At 41.8% G+C, this 22,601-nt stretch overlaps 1 protein-coding gene across 1 annotated transcript in view; it reads right to left on the minus strand.

Moving 5' to 3' along the window:
- The window catches only part of LOC117365633 (cytochrome P450 2F2-like), a 102,775-nt gene that overhangs the window by 17,976 nt on the left and 62,198 nt on the right, over window positions 1–22,601 (minus strand). The window contains exons 5-8 of the mRNA XM_033956222.1: window positions 17,538–17,698; window positions 16,750–16,926; window positions 8,171–8,312; window positions 3,735–3,922 (exon numbers count right to left, since the gene is read on the minus strand). Coding sequence (XP_033812113.1) covers window positions 3,735–3,922; window positions 8,171–8,312; window positions 16,750–16,926; window positions 17,538–17,698 — 668 coding nt within the window. The remainder of the gene's footprint in view (window positions 1–3,734; window positions 3,923–8,170; window positions 8,313–16,749; window positions 16,927–17,537; window positions 17,699–22,601) is intronic.

The following is a 22,601-nucleotide window of genomic DNA, read 5'->3' on the forward strand; positions in this document are numbered from 1 at the left end:
GTATCCATCGGAGGAGACTTCTAACCTCGGCCATGAAGTTGCTGTTGCAGGAAGAGTTCCGGGGCAGGCCGAGGTTAGAAGTCTCCTCCGATGGATACAGCGCCGTGGCTGCCATAACATTTAAAATAATAGTGATCGGGGGGGGGGGGGGAGAGAGCAGGTGTGGGGAAGTCCGGAGCTGCAGGGCCGCCAGCTGTGCACTTTGAATTTGTAGCGGTTTTTTTTTTAAGGAGTCAGGGAGTATGCTGATGCGCCCCCGAACGCCGGCGCCGCCCCCCAGCGCGAAGAGAGTCGCTCGGTGCCGCGAGCCGCCAGCCCAAACGCGGCCCGCGCAGAGGCGCGGCCCCCCCAATGACCAGCCGACCCCGAACGCCACCGCGAGCAGACAACCCCAACGCGGCCCGCAGCCGGCGCCGCCAGCCGCTACAGGGGGAGCGCCGGCATGCGCGTTCTGCGCCGCGAGCTGCTGGCCCTAACGCGGCTCGCGGCCTGGGAGGAAGGGAGCGCCGGTCTAATGCGTTTTTTGCCGCGGGCCGCTGGCTCCTACGCGGCTCGCGGCCTGGGAGGAAGGAAGCGCCGGTCTGGTGCGGTCGGCCATTGGTGCCGGAGGGGGAGAAGGAGCCCCCAAGCGGCCCGGCCGGGAGGAGGGGAGCACCGGTACGGTGCGTTTTTGCGCCGCGGGCCGCTGGCTCCAACGCGGCCCGCGGTATGAGAGGAGGGAAGACTACCGGCTAAGGGCAGGAATCCGATCCGACGCTCCCGGGCAGGCGGACCAGCCCGCACGTGTGGGGCGACCCGCCCCGCTCATATAGTTGCCAGGAAGAGAGTTGTTCGGTGCCGCGAGCCGCTGGCTCACACGCGGCCCGGGCAGAGGTGCCGCCCCCCCCAACGATTAGCCGACCCCGAACGGCAAAGCAACCTGCGGCCAGGGAGGAGGGAGTCGGCGGCCCTGAAAGCCGGCGCGGCCGACGCCCCGACTCCTTGCAAGCCGCACCCCCCCTCCTGCACCAGCTCCACGCGGGGAGAGCCGGCAACAAGTTTAAAAAACGCCGAGGGCAGAAAGCCGATCGGCAAGAAGGCGCAGCGCTCTAAGGCGGGCGGACCCGCACGCAAGTTCCGGGCGGGCCGCCCCCACCGTCCTCTCCCTCATCGAGAGCGCCGTCGTGTCGGCAAAGAAATCGCCTGCGAGAGGAATAGTCTGACACTCAGGGGCGAAATGTGCGGGGGCGAAATGTGTGGGGGCGAAACATCCGGGGGGCGAAATGTGCGGGGGCGAAATGTGTGGGGGCGAAATGTGTCTGGGGGCGAAATGTGGGGGGCGAAATGTGAGGGGCGAATTGCTGGGGGCGAAATGTGGGGGGCGAACCTTCCGGATCCCCTTATTTATTTGCCTATCCTAAGCCAAATGGTGTCAGATATAAGACCTTTTTTGATAAGACCATAGCATTTCAGGCAGGTAAATTACAATCCTAGCTTGGTGAATGTATTCATCAAGCCATATCTTACTGTTCTTTTCGAAAATTAGTTAAGTCTTCTTTGTTTGACAAATTTTTTACTTAGTTGGACATGACATTTTAAGATTGAAATTTATTTTAACTTTTTATAGTGATTTTATTTTTATACCATGAATGTATTTCACTGATTGTTCAGTTTCTTATGGTGTAAACCGCCTTTAGAACTCTTGGTTATGGCGGTATAAAAGAATACATTTATTATTATTATTATTATTATCACTCTGAGAGAAAAAAATGAGCTGGTAATCTACTCTTGATTTGTGCATCCTCGATTCAAATCAAAGCAGCAAAGTTTGATTCCAATCTCACTTGTTTTACTGTGCTGTTAAAAATCCAGAGATAAAGAACATACAGTATGTACTTATGCTGCAATATTTAGGCCATGGCAGTCAGCACATTTACTGGCAGTGGATTTCTAGATCAGCTGTTCACCTGGAAATTGTGCAGGTTCTGACCAATATTCAGTATGAGCACCCACATAGCTAACTGGACAAAGACAGGTTGGCCTTTTGTGTAGTCCTGTCTATCTCCATAGCTACACAGGCACCGATACTGAATATCACCAATGCTCACATAACTCCATATAACCTAAATTGACAATTGTTTTTGATGGGTTTTTAATGGCGTGGTCAATTACTGTGCCATTTAACCCATTAAAAAACAATTATGCTACGCACAAATTTTAATCAGCCTTAACTGGACATTTCCAGCAGCATCATTTGGTACCACTGAGTATGCCTGGTTAGCTTCAGACAAGCAATTTAAACAGCCAAACAGCCATGGTGCCTCTCCTGCCCATTTAAATCATTTTAAATATTGACCCCAAGATGTCTAGCCAACAGTTTATACATTGGACAGCTTTGAATATAACAAAAGATTTATATGATATAACCCCAAAATGCTGTATAGGGCACCTTAAGTTCTACATGCACAACTTAATTGATTAACTAGCCTAATTGGTGAGGATAATTAGCAATTAACGCCTTGTAATTGACACTAATTAAAAGTTATGTGTACAACTTGGAAAGCACAGTTTTATAGAAATATATTCCATGTTTACTGCACAAATTTGAAAAGGGGCATGGTCAGAGGAAGGGGAGAGGCACGGGCAAATCAGGGGCATTCTTAAAAGTTATGCACATTGTTATAAAATATGCCTGATCTGTGCACAACATAGGCACAGGCATTTAGGCCTGGTTTTAACTAGTTTAAATTGGTGTACCTAAAAGTTATGTGACACACCAGCACTTAGTGTGATTCTATAAAAGGTGCATGCACCATGTAGAATTGTACTAAGTGCTAGGGTTACAAGCTGTCCGGATTTCCCCGGACTTGTCCTCCTTTTGATGACGGTCCAGATGGCTTTTCAAAACCCAGCACTTTGCTGGGTTTTGAAAAGCTGTGTCGGGCAGGAAGAAAGTCTGTGTATGCGTGGCCATCACATGATGACATCATGCGTGTATGCATGTGATGTCATCAAGTAGTGTCCACGTATGTGCAGACTTCCTCCCTGCCCGACAAGGGTGGGGGCGTGGCTAGGGGGCTTGGGAGGTGGGATTAGGGCAGGGTGGGCATAACTAAGCAGGCCCTGAGGCAGGGTTGTGGCTCTGGATTTTCCAAAAGGAAAATCTGGCAACCCTACTAAGTGCCATTCTAGTTGGCACTGATTTTTGGGTGCTAATTTATATAGAATTTGGGGTAACTGCATAAATCCTTTTGAGTATCAACCTCTAAGTGATCAGTGAGCTGACAATCATGGCATGGGTGGTCTTTAAGTTGGGATGTATATGTTATAAAGTGGCCTTTGGAGCAGCTCCATTATATCTGGCCAACAGGTTCCTTATAGTGTCACATAAAAATAGTAGAAAATCTCATGCCCTTTTTACGTTTCCATCAGTTAAGAGCTGCAAAAGCAAGAAATATCATGAGTATATACTTTCATATCAAGCAGCTCTTTAGGATAAAGATTTCCGACCACTATTTCTTAAATTTACCTCTTATGAACTCTTTGGATAGTTGCTGAAAACCTTTCTTTTCTCAAAATTTCTGACCAATTAGATCTCTCAGTATTCTTAACACAGAATTTGTATTTTTCATAGCATAATCTTTTGTTAACCACATTGAAGTTATGGCTATGCGGTCTAGAAATTTGTTTTTATGTTATGTCGACTGTTATTAAAAAGCTGTGTTTTCTAACCTTAGTTGACTCTAAAAAAGTACCTTTGGTATCTTGTAGCCCTGTATCTGGGTGTCCTGCATCACAAGGTGTGGTACAGATAGTGGAGTGATATCAAGGTATCGCTGGAGTTCGTGAATCACAGCATCAGTGTACGGCATCTTCTTTCTGTCTTCAGTGCCTGGAGGACGGCTCTGACCAATAACCTGGTTGATCTCTTCTTGTATTTTTTCTGGTAAGAAAATGTTTCCATACAAGTGTTTCATGAGTATTTTAAGAAATCCACAGGTCTGTCTTCCATCTCAGTAAGATTTGCTTTTACTGGATATGGGGTACATCTTTAGAAAGCCATTATTCAACCTTGAAAAACAATTCACCACTTTTTCATGTTTCTATAGGGGCACTTAAGCAATAGCACCTGTTGAGGAGCATATTCAAGTTTTTTACCCTCTGTGTTCACGGATAAGTAAACAAACCTATGGGTGAGGATCTAGGTAGGTGGCAGAAGAAGCTGCATGCAAAACAAGTGCAGCAGAATAGGAGGGAAGTGAGGCCCTAGCATGATTATAGTCAGTCATGGTGCAACATTTGAGAAACCAGTCTTGCCTGAAAGAGCAGGTCCACCAGTAGCTGAAGAAGATGAGGAAGTGGGGAGTGCAAGGAGGGATAAGAAGGTGAATGCAGTTGGGAATGCAAAGGGAGAAGGGAAATGCAGTAGGGGAGAGTGCAAGGGGGTGAATGTAAATGTAAAGGGGGAAGGGAGAGGAAAGTACCAGGAGGGAAGATGAATAATAATAATAATAATAATAACTTTATTTTGTATACCGCCATACCCAGAGAGTTCTAGGCGGTTCACAGCAATTAATAATATTACAAAAGAGGATAACATTGGGAATTAACATTTTTTGGAATTAACATTTCATTTAAGTTGACAAGAATTAACAATTTTTAGAGTGTACAGGTCAATGAAGTTGACAGAATATACAATGGAGTACAATAGGAATATACAAGAGTGTACAATAGGAGGGAAAAATACCGGTCAGTGAAGTTAGTTGGTTTGGAGGGTACATTAGGAGGGGAAGGTGGAGGTTCATGTGTATTGATGGGAGTAGAAGAAGCGAGTGGGAGTGTTAGGAATTCTGTCCATGGAATAAGTGAGTTTTGAGTTTTTTTTCTGAAGTCCAGGTAAGTGGGGGCATCAAGTATAATTTGGGCAAGCCATGAGTTTAGTTTGGCCGCCTGGAAGGAGAAGGTTTTGTCAACGAATCGTTTGAGTTGACATAGTTTTAGGGAGGGGAAGGCGAATAGATGAATTCTGCGAGAGTTCTTATTGTTGTGATTTAATTTAAAGTGGGGGATGAAGTAGCTTGGGGATAGACCAAACACCTTTTTGTAGCTGAGGCATGCGAACTTGAACAGTACTCTGGATTCAAATGGTAGCTAGTGCAGTTTATGGTAGTAAGGGGTGATATGTTCCCATTTGTTTAGGCCAAATATAAGGCGGACGGCCGTGTTCTGAATCAGTTTTAGTCTCCTGGTGGTTTTCTTCATGGAGCCTAGGTAAATGATGTTGCAATAATCGAGGATGCTGAGAATGGAGGATTGTACTAACAGTCGGAATGAGTTGTCATCAAAGTATTTTTTTATGGTGCGGAGTTTCCAGAGCGCCGAGAAGCTTTTCCTGACGGTAAGATCAGTGTGTTTCTCAAGGGAAAGGTGTTTGTCTAGGGTGACTCCTAGTATTTTTAGGGTTTGTTCTAGGGGGAAGTCCGATCCAATCACTTGAATTGAGGTATCTTTGATTTTATCGTTGGGGGAGGCCAGGAAGAATTTAGTTTTGTCAGCGTTTAGTTTTAATCTATAGGATAGCATCCAGAGTTCTATCTGCCTGAGTAAGTGTGATATAGAGTTAAGCAGCTCTAGGGTGAAACTGGTTAGTGGGATGATTATTGTGATGTGTGACAGGAAAGGAAGGGAAGAGTGCATGGGGCTAGGAGGGGGAAGATGATAATGCCAGAGGTAGAAGAGAGTGCAAGGGAGAGAGAAAATATATACATCAATAGCCATACTGTCCTGATATTCACCCCTCTGGTACACATGCTTTAAGATAGAACACACAGAAATAACCTAATAGACACATCCCCTAACCTCTCCATATCTCATCAGATACCAGTACTAATACAATGCTTGTAGCCTGGATATACCTTAATCATTACAAAGCAGGTAACAACCAAGAAAACATAGGTACACCTAAGGAGACTTCAAAATGCAATAAGCATTACTACTTTCATCTTTATAGAGAAAACATTTGGTAAAGCCAAGTTTTTAAGACATTTTGCCCTGGATTCTATATACGGCTGCTTTAAAAATGGCCGAAGATTGCGTGTCAATCACACAATGGCACTGTTTATTAGAATCACACCTTTGGGAAAGGTAGGCATCAGAAATGTAGGCCAGAGTTTTCAAGGCCTACATTTCCAGCACTATCTTTCATGTGAATTGTGCCCATGGAAGCTCTTTATGACGTCTCATGCCAGTTCTGGCATTAGCCACATCTACAGAGGTGTTAGGCATCATAAAATTCCTCTGTAGGCACGATTTTAGTTCCAGTTTTTTGGGGCACCTACTTTAAAAACAAAACAAAACACACTTTTAATTGATTTTAAATGGTGTTTTCAACTTAAGTTAGATGCCATTAGGGCACCTACCGGTGCCTAACTTAAGGTACTGTTTGTAGAATCTGGGCCTTTCTGAACTACAAGTAGCCAACTGATACTCAAAAATTCAAAGGAAAACCATTTTGTATCTTCATGGCCTGATAAAAAGTGAATCACAATCCTATTAGGCACTCTATAATATCAATCCACTCAAAGGTTTTTCAAAATATTGTTTAAATTTATATCATGCCTTATGAAGCAGCTTATAATACTTTTAAAAGACACAAGGGGAATCTCAGAATGCCACTTGTCCGCTGTTGATTCCTGCAGTACAGTGTGGCAGCACTCGTCACTGGCTCACCCAAATGTGTCCTCTATTCTATTCTAATCTCTTTTTTCCCCCTTTATTGTATTCTTCACACTATTTCTACTTCTAATTTTTCATACTGTTTCTGTGCTCTTTAATAAATAAATAAATGAATATACTAATAACATCTTCAAAGTCATTTCCAGGATCTCAATTCATTGGATTTTTTTTTATCTCTTCCATATGTTTTCTTAGTCATTTTATTCATTTCAATACATTATCATTCTTTCTAATTCATTTTCAAGTAGTATACTGAAAATTTCTTATCCCGTAGATAACTTAGCTTGTTAGTGCAATGTCGCTGTTACAATACGCCCCACCAACGCATTTTGTATCTTCCTCAGGACGGGGAAGTACCTTAACAACTACATTTCATTCATTCACTTTCTCGCGCTGCTTACAGTAGGTCATCCAAATATCGTAATATTGTAAGCAGCGCGAGAAAGGGAATGAATGAAATGTAGTTGTTAAGGAAGATATGAAATGCGTTGGTGAGGCATATTGTAACAGCGACATTGCCCTAACAAGCTAAGTTATCTAGGGGATAAGAAATTTTCAGTATACTACTTGAAAATGAATTAGAAAGAATGATAATGTATTGAAATGAATAAAATGACTAAGAAAATATATGGAAGAGATAAAAAATCCAATGAATTGAGATCCTGGAAATAACTTTGAAGATATTATTAGTATATGTATTTATTTATTAAAGAGCACAGAAACAGTTTTAATAGTCTAAGATTCCCCTCCCAAAGAGTGTATGGTTCCCAGCTCCTGCCCCGAAATAAAGAGGGTGGTGGGGGTATTTGGAATTCAGGAGGTCAGGTAGGGAGAACTTCCTGAAGCAACAGAAGGCATAATACAATAATTGTTTCAAGCCTAAATGAGAGTGCAGCTAAACTCTGATATTTGGGGTTCTTGAAACCCGAAGGCTGCCCAGCACTGTGAAAGCCTGGCAGCAGAACTAGGAGAAAGAGAAATCCTGTTTAAAAGGAAATAGTTTGGGTTTTTTCTTTTCTTTTCTGAATGAAGCACGGACTTGCTATAAACGAGAACTTATGTTTATGATAAACCTTTTCCAGGGCCATTGAACTGTGTAATAAAAACTTGGAACTAGCAATTATTGGTGGAATTTTTTCTTTCTGCTGTGTTTATCCCAGAGTGATCCTCCAAAGAGTGCTAAGCTTGCGCCTGGGGCGGGAGCCGGGTTGCCAGCGCTAGGCTTACCCCTGGCCCCGTCACAATACACACCCACTCTCTCATTCTCTCTCTCTCTTAGGGCTCCTTTTGCAAAGCCGTGGTAGAGGTTTCTACCATGGGCTGGCAAGGTAAATGCTCACAGGAATTATATGAGCATCAGAGTATTTAACTCATCAGCCCATAGTAAAATCCTGTATCGTGGCTTTGTAAAAGCCAGCGTTAGAACTTTAAAAACCATTGGACAAATAATACTCACCTGCTACTTCTGGGAATTTCATCAGAACCAGGATACTGTATTTAAGGGTTGTTGTAACGGTATCTGTTCCACCATACATCAGGGTGTGCATAGTCATGATAAGAGTTTCCATGAAGAAATTGGATGCTGGATTGTTCTTTTCCTGAGGAAATATACTTGGATAAATAAACAGGAAAGCGGAAATAAACTGTGTGTGGTTTATAATTTTTCAGGGAATTATTACAGCACCTTTCATTCTCTTAGTTTCCAAGTCAGACCATCAAAATCCACTAAGACCTTCAGTAGAGCCATTAACTACTCCCCCAAATTCTCATGAAAAATTATGTATTACCCTATGTGCTCTTGTAAGAGGTCATTCCTTTTCCAGAATTCCCCTAGATTATGATTATGATTATTGAGAGCTTCTATACTGCTACTAATGACTGGGGAGCGGTCTATATGAGCCTCTGCAAAGGCTCTACAATAAATGAGCTTCTGTAAAGATGATATGATACATTAGCTTCTGTAGAGATGTTACCTAGAGCAGTGTCCCGTAGACCTTTTGGCACCAGGGCACACTAAACCTGGTGTCACAGTCGGAAAGCAACTGGAAGTGTGTGGACGTCACCACGATGATGTCACATGCATGCATGATGTCATCACTTCAACATCCGCACATGTGCGGGGGGGCCCTTTGGCCGGACCCTGAACCTGTCCCTTTGCTAATGGGGGAGAGGAGGAGAGTCGTCAGCACCTCTCCTCCTTGCTGGAATCTCATGGCACACTTGGAATCTAATGTGCCGTGGCACACAGTTTGCGATACACTGCCCTAGAGTCATCCATTTCTCAAAGTCTACCTGTAGGATTATTTGAGATTTAGAATATTCCCTCAGGGTCACATATTCCTTATAACTATTTTGTAAAGTTGTTTATATTATAGAACCTTCCAGTAATGTGTCTTATATACTAGATAGAGAATGACACGGGGAAAAAATTTGTCCCCGTCACCGCCCCGTCCCCGGCCGACTATCCTCTGCACTTCCCCGTTACCGCCATTCCCTTTACCGCCCTGTCACCGTCACCGCCATCCCTTTCACCGCCCCGTCACCGCCACTGCCATCCCATTCACCGCCCCGTCACCGTCACCGCAGCATGCATAAAAGCCTCAAACAGGTATGATTTTATATACTTATCTTTATTAACGTATAAAGGAAACATTCTTTACAACTTTACAACTTAGTTAACTATACAAAAACAAAACACAACCTGTACTTTTAATTGTCCTTATTTTTTAACCCGTGGATGAACAACAAATCATCTACAATCTTTGGATTCAGTCTAGTTCTCCTTTCTTCCACAGTCCTTCCTGCAATAGAGAATGCCCTCTCTGAAGATGTGCTGGTAGCTGGAATGCACACCCCTGACCCCCATCCCCATCATAATAGTAAATAGTACTAATTGTAATGCAATTTCTTCCATTCATTTTTCATGTACACTACTGTATATAATATTAATTCATTATGGTAACCACAAAATTAAAAGAAACACAAAGCACACTGTATGCAGAGAAAATATTAATTAATATTTGTTTCATTTTTCAAAGAGGTCAAGACAGATGACTAAAATATGCAATGTCACTTCAGAAACAACTATAGAAAAATAGACAAATATAATGCAAAATATAGATAACTGATATAAATTCTCAAAACTGACACATTTTGATCACTAAATTGAAAATAGTAATTTTTCATACAATTTTTCTATCACTAATTTTCCCCCACCCCATATATATTCCGCAGGTTTTCAAAGAGGTCAAGGCAGATGATTTTATGCAATGTCACCTCAGGAACAACTATACAAAAATAGACAAATATACCCCCTCCCCTTTTACTAAATTGCAATAGCGGTTTTTAGCACAGGGAGATGCGCTGAATGCCCTGCACTGCTTTCGATGCTCATAGGCTCCCTGTGCTAAAAACCGCTATTGCGATTTAGTAAAAGGGGGCCATCGTGCAAAATATAGACAGCAGATATAAATTCTCAAAACAGACACATTTTGATCACTAAACTGAAAATAAAATCATTTCTCCCACAAGTGGACATGCTTAGTTACGTCAGCTCTATGGCTGCTTTAACTGTAAGGTGCCTGAATCTAAGGCTATATGCTACCATTCTGTAATGGAACCTGGGAGCCCATTCACTGCTATAGAATAGGCGTTCCCTGTACAGTCTCAGGGTACCTACGAGGAAGAACCCACTTGGAGAATTGCCCCTTATTTTTTTTAAGGATTATAAAAACAGAAGCAATAATGTGAAAAACAAAACCTAGCCTTAAAACAGGCTGAATTAATTTGTGAACCATTATTTAAAGCAGTGATTCCCAACCCTGTCCTGGAAGAACACCAGGCCAATCGGGTTTTCAGGCTAGCCCTAATGAATATGCATGAGAGAGATTTGCATATGATGGAAGTGATAGGCATGCAAATTTGCTTCATGCATATTCATTAGGGCTAGCCTGAAAACCCAATTGGCCTGGTGTTCCTCCAGGACAGGGTTGGGAACCACTGATTTAAAGGATACTCAGAAAAAATATTGTTTTCCTTAAATGAAATAAACATATTCCTATCCATCATTTGACTATAGCTAAGGGCAAAAGAACCTCATAGAGCTGCAGTGAAATAGAAAAGTGATTTTGTTTTACTCTGTAATCTCTGCATTAAGTAGATTTGCACACCCCAAGCTCCTTAAATCCTGATGCACTTCTAGCTTTTCCTGTATCAGACTTTGCAAGATTAATAAATGGAGCTTTCTTCTGCCTACCAGTTAAAGGATGGAAAAAAAAAAAGCCTATAAAGTTCAAATCACAGCTTGACTAAACTTGAACTTTTTTTATTTCATTCTTCCTGGCTGACCACAATAAGCACCAAGGTTGGGGAAGGGGTAAAACGCGGACCTGACGGACCTCGCGGATCTAAATCCGTACCGCCTTAAAAATCTGAGGTCCGTGTCGGTCCGTGTCCGTGGCGAGAGCAAGCAGAATCAGGTCCGATGTCCGGGTGTTTTTTTTTTTCTCAAATGGTATACCACTACACTTGCTGCTTTTACTTGCTTCGGGCCTTCCTCGTTGCCGGGACCTGCCTACTTTCTGTTTCCGCGAAGGCAGGACCCGGCAGCGAGGAAGGCCCGAAGCAAGTAAAAGCAGCAAGTTGTAAGCTTCCCTCCGGGGCTCTATTGTGTGCGTGCTGGCTTCCCTTCTCTTCCCTCCGAAACCAGAAGTAGCGTCCCGGGGGGGGGGGAGAGAAGGGAAGCCGGCACGCACACGATAGAGCCCCAGAGGGAAGCTTACAACTTGCTGCTTTTACTTGCTTCGGGCCTTCCTCGCTGCCGGGTCCTGCCTTCGCGGAAACAGAAAGTAGGCAGGTCCCGGCAACGAGGAAGGCCCGAAGCAAGTAAAAGCATGCTGGCAAAAAAAAAAAAAAATAGGCAGGCGTCAAACAAAATTTTCAGCGCGAGTCAGCCCGGGAAGGAGCAGGATTAGCTGGGCGGTCATCTAAATCAGCCGGGGAGAACACTTACTTGTACCTGACGAAGTTTTCAGGCTTTCAGCTCCTCCCAGTGAAATGAGTGAAAAGTGAATCCAATCCAGCAAAAAGAACTGACCAATGAAGAGCCTGTATATTAGGGGGCGGAGTCAATGCGGCAACGTGCAAGTCGGGTAGAGAGAGTTGGAGGAGACAGACCACATGGCGGAGACAAACATGGCCGCCGGAAAAAAATCTGACACCCGGTCCCGAACCAAAGACACACGGTGAAGACAAGGTAAATAGCGGTACATAGAAGGGGGTACATTTGCCTGCGGGGACAAATCTTTTCACCGTTTTTGCGGGCGGTGAAAACTTTTGTCCCCGTGTCTGCGGCGATTTGGCTATGGAGTCTCCATAACCTGCAGCCAAACCGCAGCCACGCCGCGGCTCCCTGCGGGGATCGCTCCCCGTGTCATTCTCTAATACTAGATTGCTCAAAACTAAAATTTCAAAGTATAAGAGTCCTGTGCCATTCATTAATAACATGTTAAACATATTTCACAGAACCATAAAGGAAAGATGCCAAATACATTATATTAAGATGGGCATGTGTATGTGTTCAAAAAATGAGACTCATATACACAGCTAAAGCGGTAGTCTCCAACTTTATCATAAAAAGGGTTGCAGTGTGAATATGCTCTGAGGGCCACCCAAAAATTTCAAGCTTACAACCTGCTACTAATTTTGTTCAGACTGGGCATTAACTATCAAAAATTAATCCTAATATTGATTCTATATCACTTCAAGAATATATTTTTAAAAACTCACTTTATTTTGGATTGTCAACAGTAGCAAATGCCATAAATGAGACACCTGAGTAGCACACTTACAGATTGCTTGCAGTTACTATATCAACTGGACAATATTGAAATTATTGCATATGGAGACAGATGTCCTGCTGTTCAAGACCTAGACACTGGACACAGCAGTTACATGGGTCAAAGCCTGAGATGGTCTAATTACATCAAAAGCATTTCTTAAAACTTCTCGGTATTGAGAAGAAAATGGCCAACGTTAAATCAATGGCTCAATGGCCCGGGGAGTTCAAGTGAAAGGTATCCTGAAAATGATCAATGCTCCTGGGAGGAAAAGAGGCTTGAGGTGGCTCAAAGGCCAAAAATTGAAAAGTTGACAAAAATAAATCAAATTCAGTTTAAGTACTAGAACATGATAAAAATAAAGAATTAAGACTTGTACTGTGGAACCTTATAGCTATAATTTGGATTCCTCTTTCCTTCATGCATCACTTTGCACTTGCTCATATTAAATGTCATCTGCTATTTGGCTGCTGAGTCTTCCAATCTCAAGGTCCTTTTGCAACTTTTCATAATCTTCTTGTGATTTATTTATTATTTTTAGTATTTATATACCACTTATAGCCTAAGTGGTTTACATTCAGGTGGCAATAGGAGATTAAGTGACTTGCCCTGGGTCACAAGAAGCAGCATGAGATTTGAACCCACAACCTCAGGGTGCTGAGGCTGTAGCTCTAACCACTGTGCCACATACTCCCCATTTAACAACTTTTAATAACTTTCTGTTGTCAGCCAGGAGCCGCTGCCACCGCCAAGCACCAACATGAACCAGAAGAGTATGGAGGAAGACCTTTTGCATTGCGTCCCTCCTTACCTCACCGAATGACTTTTCGCCTTTTCATTTCCGGCTTCCGGCTGACGCAGTTCCCACCCAGCGATCTTTGGCCCATTAAAGGGCCAGGAATCACCGCCACCTAGCACCACCATGAACCAGAAAGGTAAAGAGGAAGACCTTTTACATTGCATTCCTTCTTACCCCACAGAAAAAATTTTCACCTCTTCACATCTGGCTCCCAGCCAACTCAGTTCCTGCCTAGCGATCTTTGGCCCATAAAGGACCAACACCCAGGCGGGCCCTGCCAAAGGGCCATGTGTGGCCCTTCATGCGAACCAAGTAGGACCAGGCCTAAAACAATGCTCCACACTACCTCCATATAAACAAATACACCGAGCCCCCCTCCTGGTTATCACATTCATATTTTCCATGATAACATTCCACATTCCTATCATCATGGGAAAGGGCCAATATGGAGACCTAACTGCTTCCACATTAAGCCCACAGCAGCTCTGAACCTCCAACCTCATAAAAATTAGGACCAACACATATACAGGTATGCCCAAAACCAACACTGTCTCAGCAGCTCTAGTAAATGGCAGATCTGAAAATGACAAGGATCTTATCTGAACAGACACCATCATGGACTACAAATGGGATATCCTATCAGAAACAGAAACATGGCTAAAAGATAATGAAGGGGCCCCTTGGATGTGCTATTCCCACAGGGCTACAAAGCACTAGCATGTTTTCACCCTGACAAAAAAAGGGGAGGGGTGGCAGTGATCACCAAATCCAAGTTAAATCCACACCAAATAAACGCCATTTCACTAAAAAACCTAGAATGCCTCATTTTCTCAATAGGCCACGACAAAAAAAAATCATATTCATCCTAATCTATAGAGCCCCCTTCTCCCCTATATCTGTTTTTGATAAACTACTAACTATTATAAGCAACCTGTCAGTAGATCACAAATAAATCATAGAAACATGACGGCAGACAAAGGCCAAATGGTCCATCTAGTCTGCCCATCCGCAGTAACCATTATCTCTTCCTCTCTCTAAGAAATCCAACTTGCCTATCCCAGCCCCTCTTGAATTCTATAGAGACTTCAACTTTACAGACAACTCAGAAGTCATTCGCGCTCCATGAGATTTCATCAAGACACTGATCTTGGATTCGTCCAACAAGTCAACTCCCCCATACACTCCTCTGAAAACACACTGAACCTGATCTTTATCTCAGTCGGTCTGCTAATCGACCACAAATCAACTTCATCGACCAACATCCTGGTGCCCTTGACTGACCACCATATAATCACGTTCAACCTACACATCAAAGTTTATTGGGCCATGGACTAAACAAAATCACAGAAAACTATCGCATTTGACCCCAAGTCAGCCAACCTTAACTCATTTTCCCTCGGCATTTCCAAACTAGAACTAAGTGCAGGACCAATGACCAGCTCCCTACAGGAGAAGCACTGGCATGGCACACATGTATTAAAACACTCTATGAGAACTTAGTGAAAGTCAAAGAGACTAGAATGAATGCATGATCCTTCTCATTGCCCTGGTTAACAGAAGATCTGAGAGAACAAAATAGAAAAGTTAGGAAATCAGAAAGAACTTGGTGCAAAACACATAGCGCTGAGGACAAATTCACATGGAAAAGCCTTCTGCAAGAATACAAACTAGCAGCACATGAAACAAAAAAGGCACATTTCACTAATCTGCTATCCAAGTTTTTGAACAGGTCGAAGGCCATCTTCACGCTAATGAAAAACTTGTTTTCCTCCTCCCAAGGGTCACATCATTCCCAACAAACAAACTTAGATAGCAAATCCCTCTTAACGGCTGAAATTCATAGGAGCCATACTCAGTACTACTCTTCTATGGGCTTTTCTACCTCATCAAAGACAAAGACACCTTACTTCATCTTTGCAATCAGATCTCCACTTTACAAACCATCTCAGCAAGACAGATGATGTGACTCATAGGTCACTTGGCATCCACAGTTCATATTACCACATCACACGACTTCATCTCAGATCAGCTTAGTGGACCCTAGCATCTCAATGGTCTCAAGCTCTCAATCCCTTATCTCAAAGGATCACAGTCAACTCACCTCTTCGCCAGTTTCTGCAGTGGTGCATGGATCCAACAAATCTTTCCAGGGGTTTGCTGTTTCACATCCCCCCACATTAGAGAGTGCTCTTCCTTCAGTGTTGGATTATCGTCTCCATTTACTTAAGATCACTTTGATCAGAGCTATTAGTGCTTTCCTTGCTCCTGTCAACAATAAACCTCTGGCCACTCATCCTCGTGTTTCCCGGTTTATGAAAGGACTTTTCAAATCCAAACCTCTACTCAAGTCATCTCCAGTTGTCTGGGAACTTAATGTAGTCCTTGTCAGTCTGATGAAGCCACCATTTGAACCACTGACATCTACTCATCTTAAGTTTCTCACTTGGAAAGTGGTCTTATTGATCTCTATCACTTCTGCTCGTCGATTGAGTGAACTTCAAGCATTGTTTTTGAATCCACTGTACACAGTATTTCATCATTACAAGGTGGTTCTCAGGACCCATCCTAAATTCCTCTCAAAAGTAGTCACGGAATTTCACCTGAATCAATCCATTATGCTTCCAGTTTTTTCCCCAAAGCCTCGTTCTTATCCTGGAGAAACAGCTCTACACAATTTGGACTGTAAGCATTCCTTGATTTATTACATACAAAGGACAAAGCCACATAGGACTTCATCTGAACTGTTCATCTATTTTGATCTTAAATGATTGGGCCTCTCTGTAACCAAGAGAACTATTTCCACATGGTTAGTGGCCTGTATTTTCTTCTTCTATGCTCAGGCTGGGCTGCAGCTTGAGGGACGTGTTACAGCATCAAAAGCTTTCTTATGCTCCACTTCCATTGATGAAATTTACAAAGCAGCTACTTGGTCCTCAATTCACACATTCACATCTCACTACTATCTAGAATCCTATTCTAGATGAGATGGTCATTTTGGCTAAGCAGTATTATAGAATTTATTTTCTTCTTAATGACCAACTCTACCTCCATCTCATTACAGTAAACTAGGGAATTCCACATGTGAGAATATGCTGACTGCTTGTCCTAGGATAAAGCATAGTTACTTAGCGTAAGAGGTGTTATCTGGGAACAACAGGCAGATATTCTCATATCCCACCCACTTCCTCTGGTTGGCTTCTTAGCTTGCTTACAGAACTGAGGTACCGTGAGCCTACATTAGGTGGGCAGGCACTCACACTTGCATGGTGCGGGCAGTTGAGAAGTTTCTAAAAACTTAAAGTGGCAATGCACTTTTACGTTATGGTAAGTTACTGTGCTTTTCTTACCATCTCTGAGCAGCAGAGTTTATGGTAAGTAGCTCAGCCCCCTGAATCTTACCTTCTCCATTTTGATGAGGAAAACATCGATGTAATCTCTAGGATTGTTGGGGTCCAATGTCTCTTGATGAGCCTTGATTTTTTCTTGAAAAATGGGTCTTAGAACTTCATGATTTGTCATTATCTGTTTGTGAGGTCCTGGCAAACAACCCATGATTTCTGGATAGATATTGTACCACTGGAAATGACAGAGCAGAGGAGAGATATATTTGTATGGAACATCACAACTGAAGTTGTTCACAGATCTAGTTTTATTCTATTTTTAATTTCATCCTATGAATTGGTCTTAGCATGAAAATACTATTTCCTCCCATAAGCACTTTAAAAAGGTTTGTAGCTCCTGCTTAGAGTTATAGGGGACCCTATGAGAGAGACATATGCAATACAGTAATCGAATGTAATAAACTCATCTTAAATGACTACTGAAAAATGTGTGCTCTAAATCCAAATCCAAACTGTTTCTACTGACTTTATCGGCATTTTTTAGATGTATTCATTGGACATATTTCTGTACAATACAGTCTGTACACAAATTTTCCTTGTAAATAGTCTGTTTAGTTAAGAACTACATCAAATATGTACTCTGAATGAAATGTATAGTCTGATAAAGGTATTATAAGCTTCCACAGAGAGGACTGGCTGTCTCCCAAAGTCAGTGATATTCCACCCAATGACCACTACATCAGCTATTGACTACTCAGTGAAATAACTCTAAAGGAGCAGGATTTTTCCTTGATATCATAGTTATATATCTGAAGTTTACTATGAAAGAAGTCTGCAAGCACTGACCGTTCCCCAAGCAGAGCTTATTAGCTTAAAGTTATCATCAATCGAGCGGGCGAGGGCTTGAAAAACTTTATCTTCATAGTCAAAGCGGCTTCCAAAGAGGACAGAGCAGATGACATTGGACACTGATCGGCAAATGATATGTGTGGGCTCAATGGGCGACTCTATAAGAAAATGCATTGAAGATGGTTATTTTTTAATATATAATATTGATTGTTTCATTTTGGGTTTCATACCATTCTTCTAGTAAAACCAGTCATCGGTGTATATTACAGTATACAAGGAAAGCAATGCTGTTCGCATGTAACAAGTTTTTTTGTAGACAGCAGCATTGATAAGACACACGAGTGAGTGATGTCATCTGATGGTACCAAGATAGAATTGCCCTCCTACAGCTCAGAATTGTATATCCAGTAGCATAGAGAGGAAGGCACGTGGAGGGGATGGACTAACCCAGGCACCATCTTGTTGGGGTACCAGCACCTCTTCAAACTCTTTGGTGGCAGCGAGCAGCATCTCCTATCTGCTGATTGCTCTGCCCTTAGCTCTCCATCTGAAGTCACTTCTTAGTTGCAGGACCAGGAAATGACATCAGAGGGAGAGCTGAGGCTGATACGAGCAGCAACTAGAAGATGCTGCTTCTCCTGTCAAAGATTTTGAAGAGGTTTTTTTTTTTTTGGGGGGGCAACAGGGAAAAGGCACATGAGTGTGAGTGTGCATTATGGAAAAGCATGCAGGGGGGGGGTTCATGAGGTAGCATTGCCGTGCACCTCCTTCCCTTGCTACGCTACTGCCCTGACTGCAAACAACAATCTCTGCAGCTCCACAGTTGGTTTTAAAGTTCAGTGCAAACAATTTTTAGGGGAGATGAAAGGAAATGTGCCTTATCAAATTTACCGATATGCAACATTGCTTTATCTGTTGACAAGCAGAACTGGGTTATTGGAAGATCCTTGAAGCTTAGAGCTGCTCAAGTTTCATATTTTCATGGTTCTTTGAACAGCCTGCATAGTTGATTGTGAGAGATATTAGTCTATAGAGACAGATTGGACATTACTTGACCAACGACAATGCCTCTTACTGAGGCTTAATGCAAACAATAAGATGCAGTAAAAGTATGAAGGCAGATGGTATTTAGTGAGGGAGACTTTAACGGAGCCATCGTTGCAGTTGCTCTAATATGATGAGACCTGAATCTGAGCAGAGCATCCACTTGTTCATAGCAGAACTGTATACATGAAGTAAGTCAGTTTTCTAAAGTCCGTTTTGTGATGGGCATACCAGGACAATTATTTAGCAGCATTTGATTTCCCTCTTACCCATACTTGTTTGAGGAGGCTTAGAAATAAAAGATTAAATATAGCATAAAAGATTTAGGCTCTCTTTTTCTAAGCCATGGTAGAGGATGCTCCGATGCTGCTCCAATGCTCATAGGAATTATTTGAGTGTCGGAGCAGCATTGGAGCATTTAGTGCTCCAGGCTGTGGTAGAAACCTCTATCACAGCTTATTAAAACAGGGGTGGGGGGTGGGGAGGGGGGATTAATTCCATATCCTATAACATCTATGACTGCAAAACAGATTCAAAACAATAAAAAAAAAAATCTATTCACCTAAATCTCAAGTCACTAAATTGAGATGGGAAAAGCTTGTTCAAAAAAATGTCCTAAGGGTTTTTTTTCCCTAAAAGTAAGAAAATTTTGTTCCAATCAAAAATCTAAAGGAGCACAATTCCAAAGAGAATGGCCAAAGTATGGAAAAACACAAGCCCTCATATATTGTAATCTGTTGTAATCAGAAAGAGACAACAAATAAAGTGAAGAAAGCAAAGATCTTCTAGGAATATATATTTAAAAAAAGAAAAACAATAGATCCACAATATATTGTAGGCCTGATATTAAGACCACTGGAGGCAGCCCAGCTATCTCCCAGATATTCAATGCCAAGGCCGTATCCGTTCACCATCTTGGATTTAGCTGGCCAAGCCAATGTTCAGCAACTACACTTGCATAGTTTATTCACACCATGCATGATAGAGCTGTGTGGATCTATCAGAATTTGTAAAACAAAAAAATCTGTCTGATGGCACAATTGATTTGTTTTATAAAAGGCAGTGCATATCTGGCAGAATCATTAAGCTATAGCCCTGTACCCATGATTAGGGGAAAAAAAGAAAACGTTTAAAGGTAGGGAAAATAAAAGGAACACAACTAAGCATACTTACTGCTTGTAGAGCCTGTGAAGCTGTAGGGGAATGTAACTTCCCATCATGTGACTAATCCAAGACAGTGGCAAGTATGTAAAATAATAAGTGACCCTGAGGGCTGCCATTTTTTATTTGTGTGACCTATATTTATTTATTTGGTTATTTAGTCTGTATTCCCCTAGGAGCCCGAAACAGGTTACAAATCAGATACACCCAGTTTAACTAAGGAGCGGGAACAGACTGAGGTAATACAGAACATTTGTTTTCTAGCTTATCCTTCCTAGAAACCTAGAAAGGGTTACAGAGGTATATACAGATTTTTTTAAGCACCATTAGACAATACATGAGAGTGATATAGTGATTACCTTTGGTATTATACAATACTTGAGAGAGTAGTATAGGATTTACGTGTGGCCAGATCAGTTAATTTCTAGACAGTATTTATCAAACAATACCTAAGAGAAATATAGTGGTTACAAGTGGTTGAAACAGTTAACTTCTAGACAACAATTATTATCAGGTGACATCTTCTGACCCATCAAGCCATATCTTCTGACAGTTAAGTATGCAAGATCTGTAGTGGTGGTATTTAATTTATAGGCTGAATTGGTTAGTGAATAAGGCTGTTTTCACAGCTTTCCTGAAGGATAAGAGGTTGTCTATGTCTCTGATGTGGTGAGGTAGTTGATTCCATAGCATTGTCACTGAATTGGGAGCACTTGTGAGCACTTTCTAAGTGGAGAAGATGTACTGGCGGAATACTAAGCCAGTTCGCTTGTTGAGCAATTGTTTTGAGTGGTATATGGTAAGTTTGCCTGACTATGTATTGTGGCACCATGTCATGGAATCGTTTGAAGCCAAATAGTAAGAATTTGAAGATGGCTCGCTTTTTCATCGGGAGCCAGTATGCTTCAGTCAGTGCTGTGGAGATGTGATCGAAATGGCTGAGGTTTTTCAGGAGCCTCACTGCTGCATTTTGTATTCTTTGCAGCCATTTTAGATCCTTATGTGGCAGGCCAGCAAATAGACCATTACAGTAGTCCATGCGGGACAGTACAAAGACATACAGAGGCAATTAGTATTTAAAATATTATCATATAATAAGAATTATACTAAATCATATTAAAAAAAACTTTTTAGTTTATTATGAAACCTTATGTAATTTACTTCAGTCCTTATTTGAACAGGTAAGTTATTCTAGATTGTAATAACAGCATAAACAAAAGAGGACTTAAACTGTCATTTATACTGTACTCCTCTAACCTGAGGATAATGTAATAATAAAGTACCATAAAGTTTAGTGGAAGAATGATGCAAATAAGAAAAAGCAGGTCAAATTATCTGAAGAATCAGTTTGTAATATACAATGAACTATACAAGCAGATTTAAACTTGTATAGAGGCAACACTTCCATATCTTTGTAGACCAAATATTAACCACAGTGCAGTATTTTGGAGCAACTACAGCTTTTTAAACAGTTTTGATTTTAAGTTCAAATATAAAGAATTACAGTAATCGAGTTGAGGCAACACTAACATCTGGACCAAAACTGTAAAATGATGTTAAAACAACAAGATTTCACTAATCTAAGCTTCCTCATAAAGTCTTCCTCCATAAATGGGAGTATGTGGATTGTGGGTTTGAATCTTGCACTGGGCTAGTCACTTAATCCCCATTGCCCCAGGTACATTAGGTAGAGCTTTGGATTCTTGCCCAGAAATAGCTAAGAGAAAAAATTTTAATTGAATCAGGTTGGGCAGACTGGATGGACTATTCGGGTCTTTATCTGCTGTCATCTACTATGTTAGAGTGGGAGCCAACCAAGACAGTTAGGGAAAAATGCTTGAGTACCTGAATAATTTGTAATCCACATAGAATTGTAGGATATGCGGAATATAAATTATTTTTTTTATAAGGGAAATTTGATCTTCAAATGTAAGAGAGGAGTCTAAAAGATACCCCGAACTTTAGACGTTTTATCTACTTGCAAAGTAGAACCTGATTGTAAACTGATAGATGAAGGAACAGAAAGTAAAGAGTTATAAACCAGAAAATCTTCATCTTACTTGCATTCAATTTCAACTTATTAGTAAAAGCCCAATCTCCGATGCTGTTCATGCAATATACATGGTAACATAGTAAATGATGGCAGATAAAGACCTGAACAGTCCATCCAGTCTGCCCATTAGTTATAGCCATTAAAAATACTTGATTAAATTAACTTGTCTCTTTTTTGGTATTTCTGGGTCATAGGCTGTAAAGTCCACCTGGTATTGTCCTAGGTTCCAAATGCTGAATTTACCGTTCAAACTCACTTCAGCCTATCCAACCATTCTGTTTGCAGGATGTCTAACAAAGTCTGGCCAGTAACATCCTCATGTTCCAAGTTAGTGGAGTTCCCATTGATGCCCTCCCCAGCCCATCTTACACCAAATCACCACATATGGGACACAGACCGTGCAAGTCTGTCCAGTACTGGCCTTAGTTCTTCAATTTACATCCTTCATACAGGAACAGTGTTGGACGATGATGGTTCCTCAGTGATCGTGGTCAGTGTATCTGCTATGATATGACCGGGTGGAGGTGACTGAGTACAACACAATAATTATTTTGATAATTATTATAAATAAAAAACAAAAAGAGTATTTATACAGCAAAGACATTTAAATTTGAGTTAATTGCATATGAATGTCAAGTATATATTTATTGTACCTAATATTTTGGTATTTTATTATATTAGCCACAGCATTGGCATGGTCAGGATAGGTCAAGGCACATAGGGCTAGATTCACTAACCTTTTTTCCGTCGGCGGTCCGTGGCCAATTCCACCAGGCTTGATTGATTCACAACGCGAACAAATT

The sequence above is a fragment of the Geotrypetes seraphini genome, chromosome 8 (assembly GCF_902459505.1).
Source record: "Geotrypetes seraphini chromosome 8, aGeoSer1.1, whole genome shotgun sequence".
Classification (NCBI taxonomy): domain Eukaryota; kingdom Metazoa; phylum Chordata; class Amphibia; order Gymnophiona; family Dermophiidae; genus Geotrypetes; species Geotrypetes seraphini.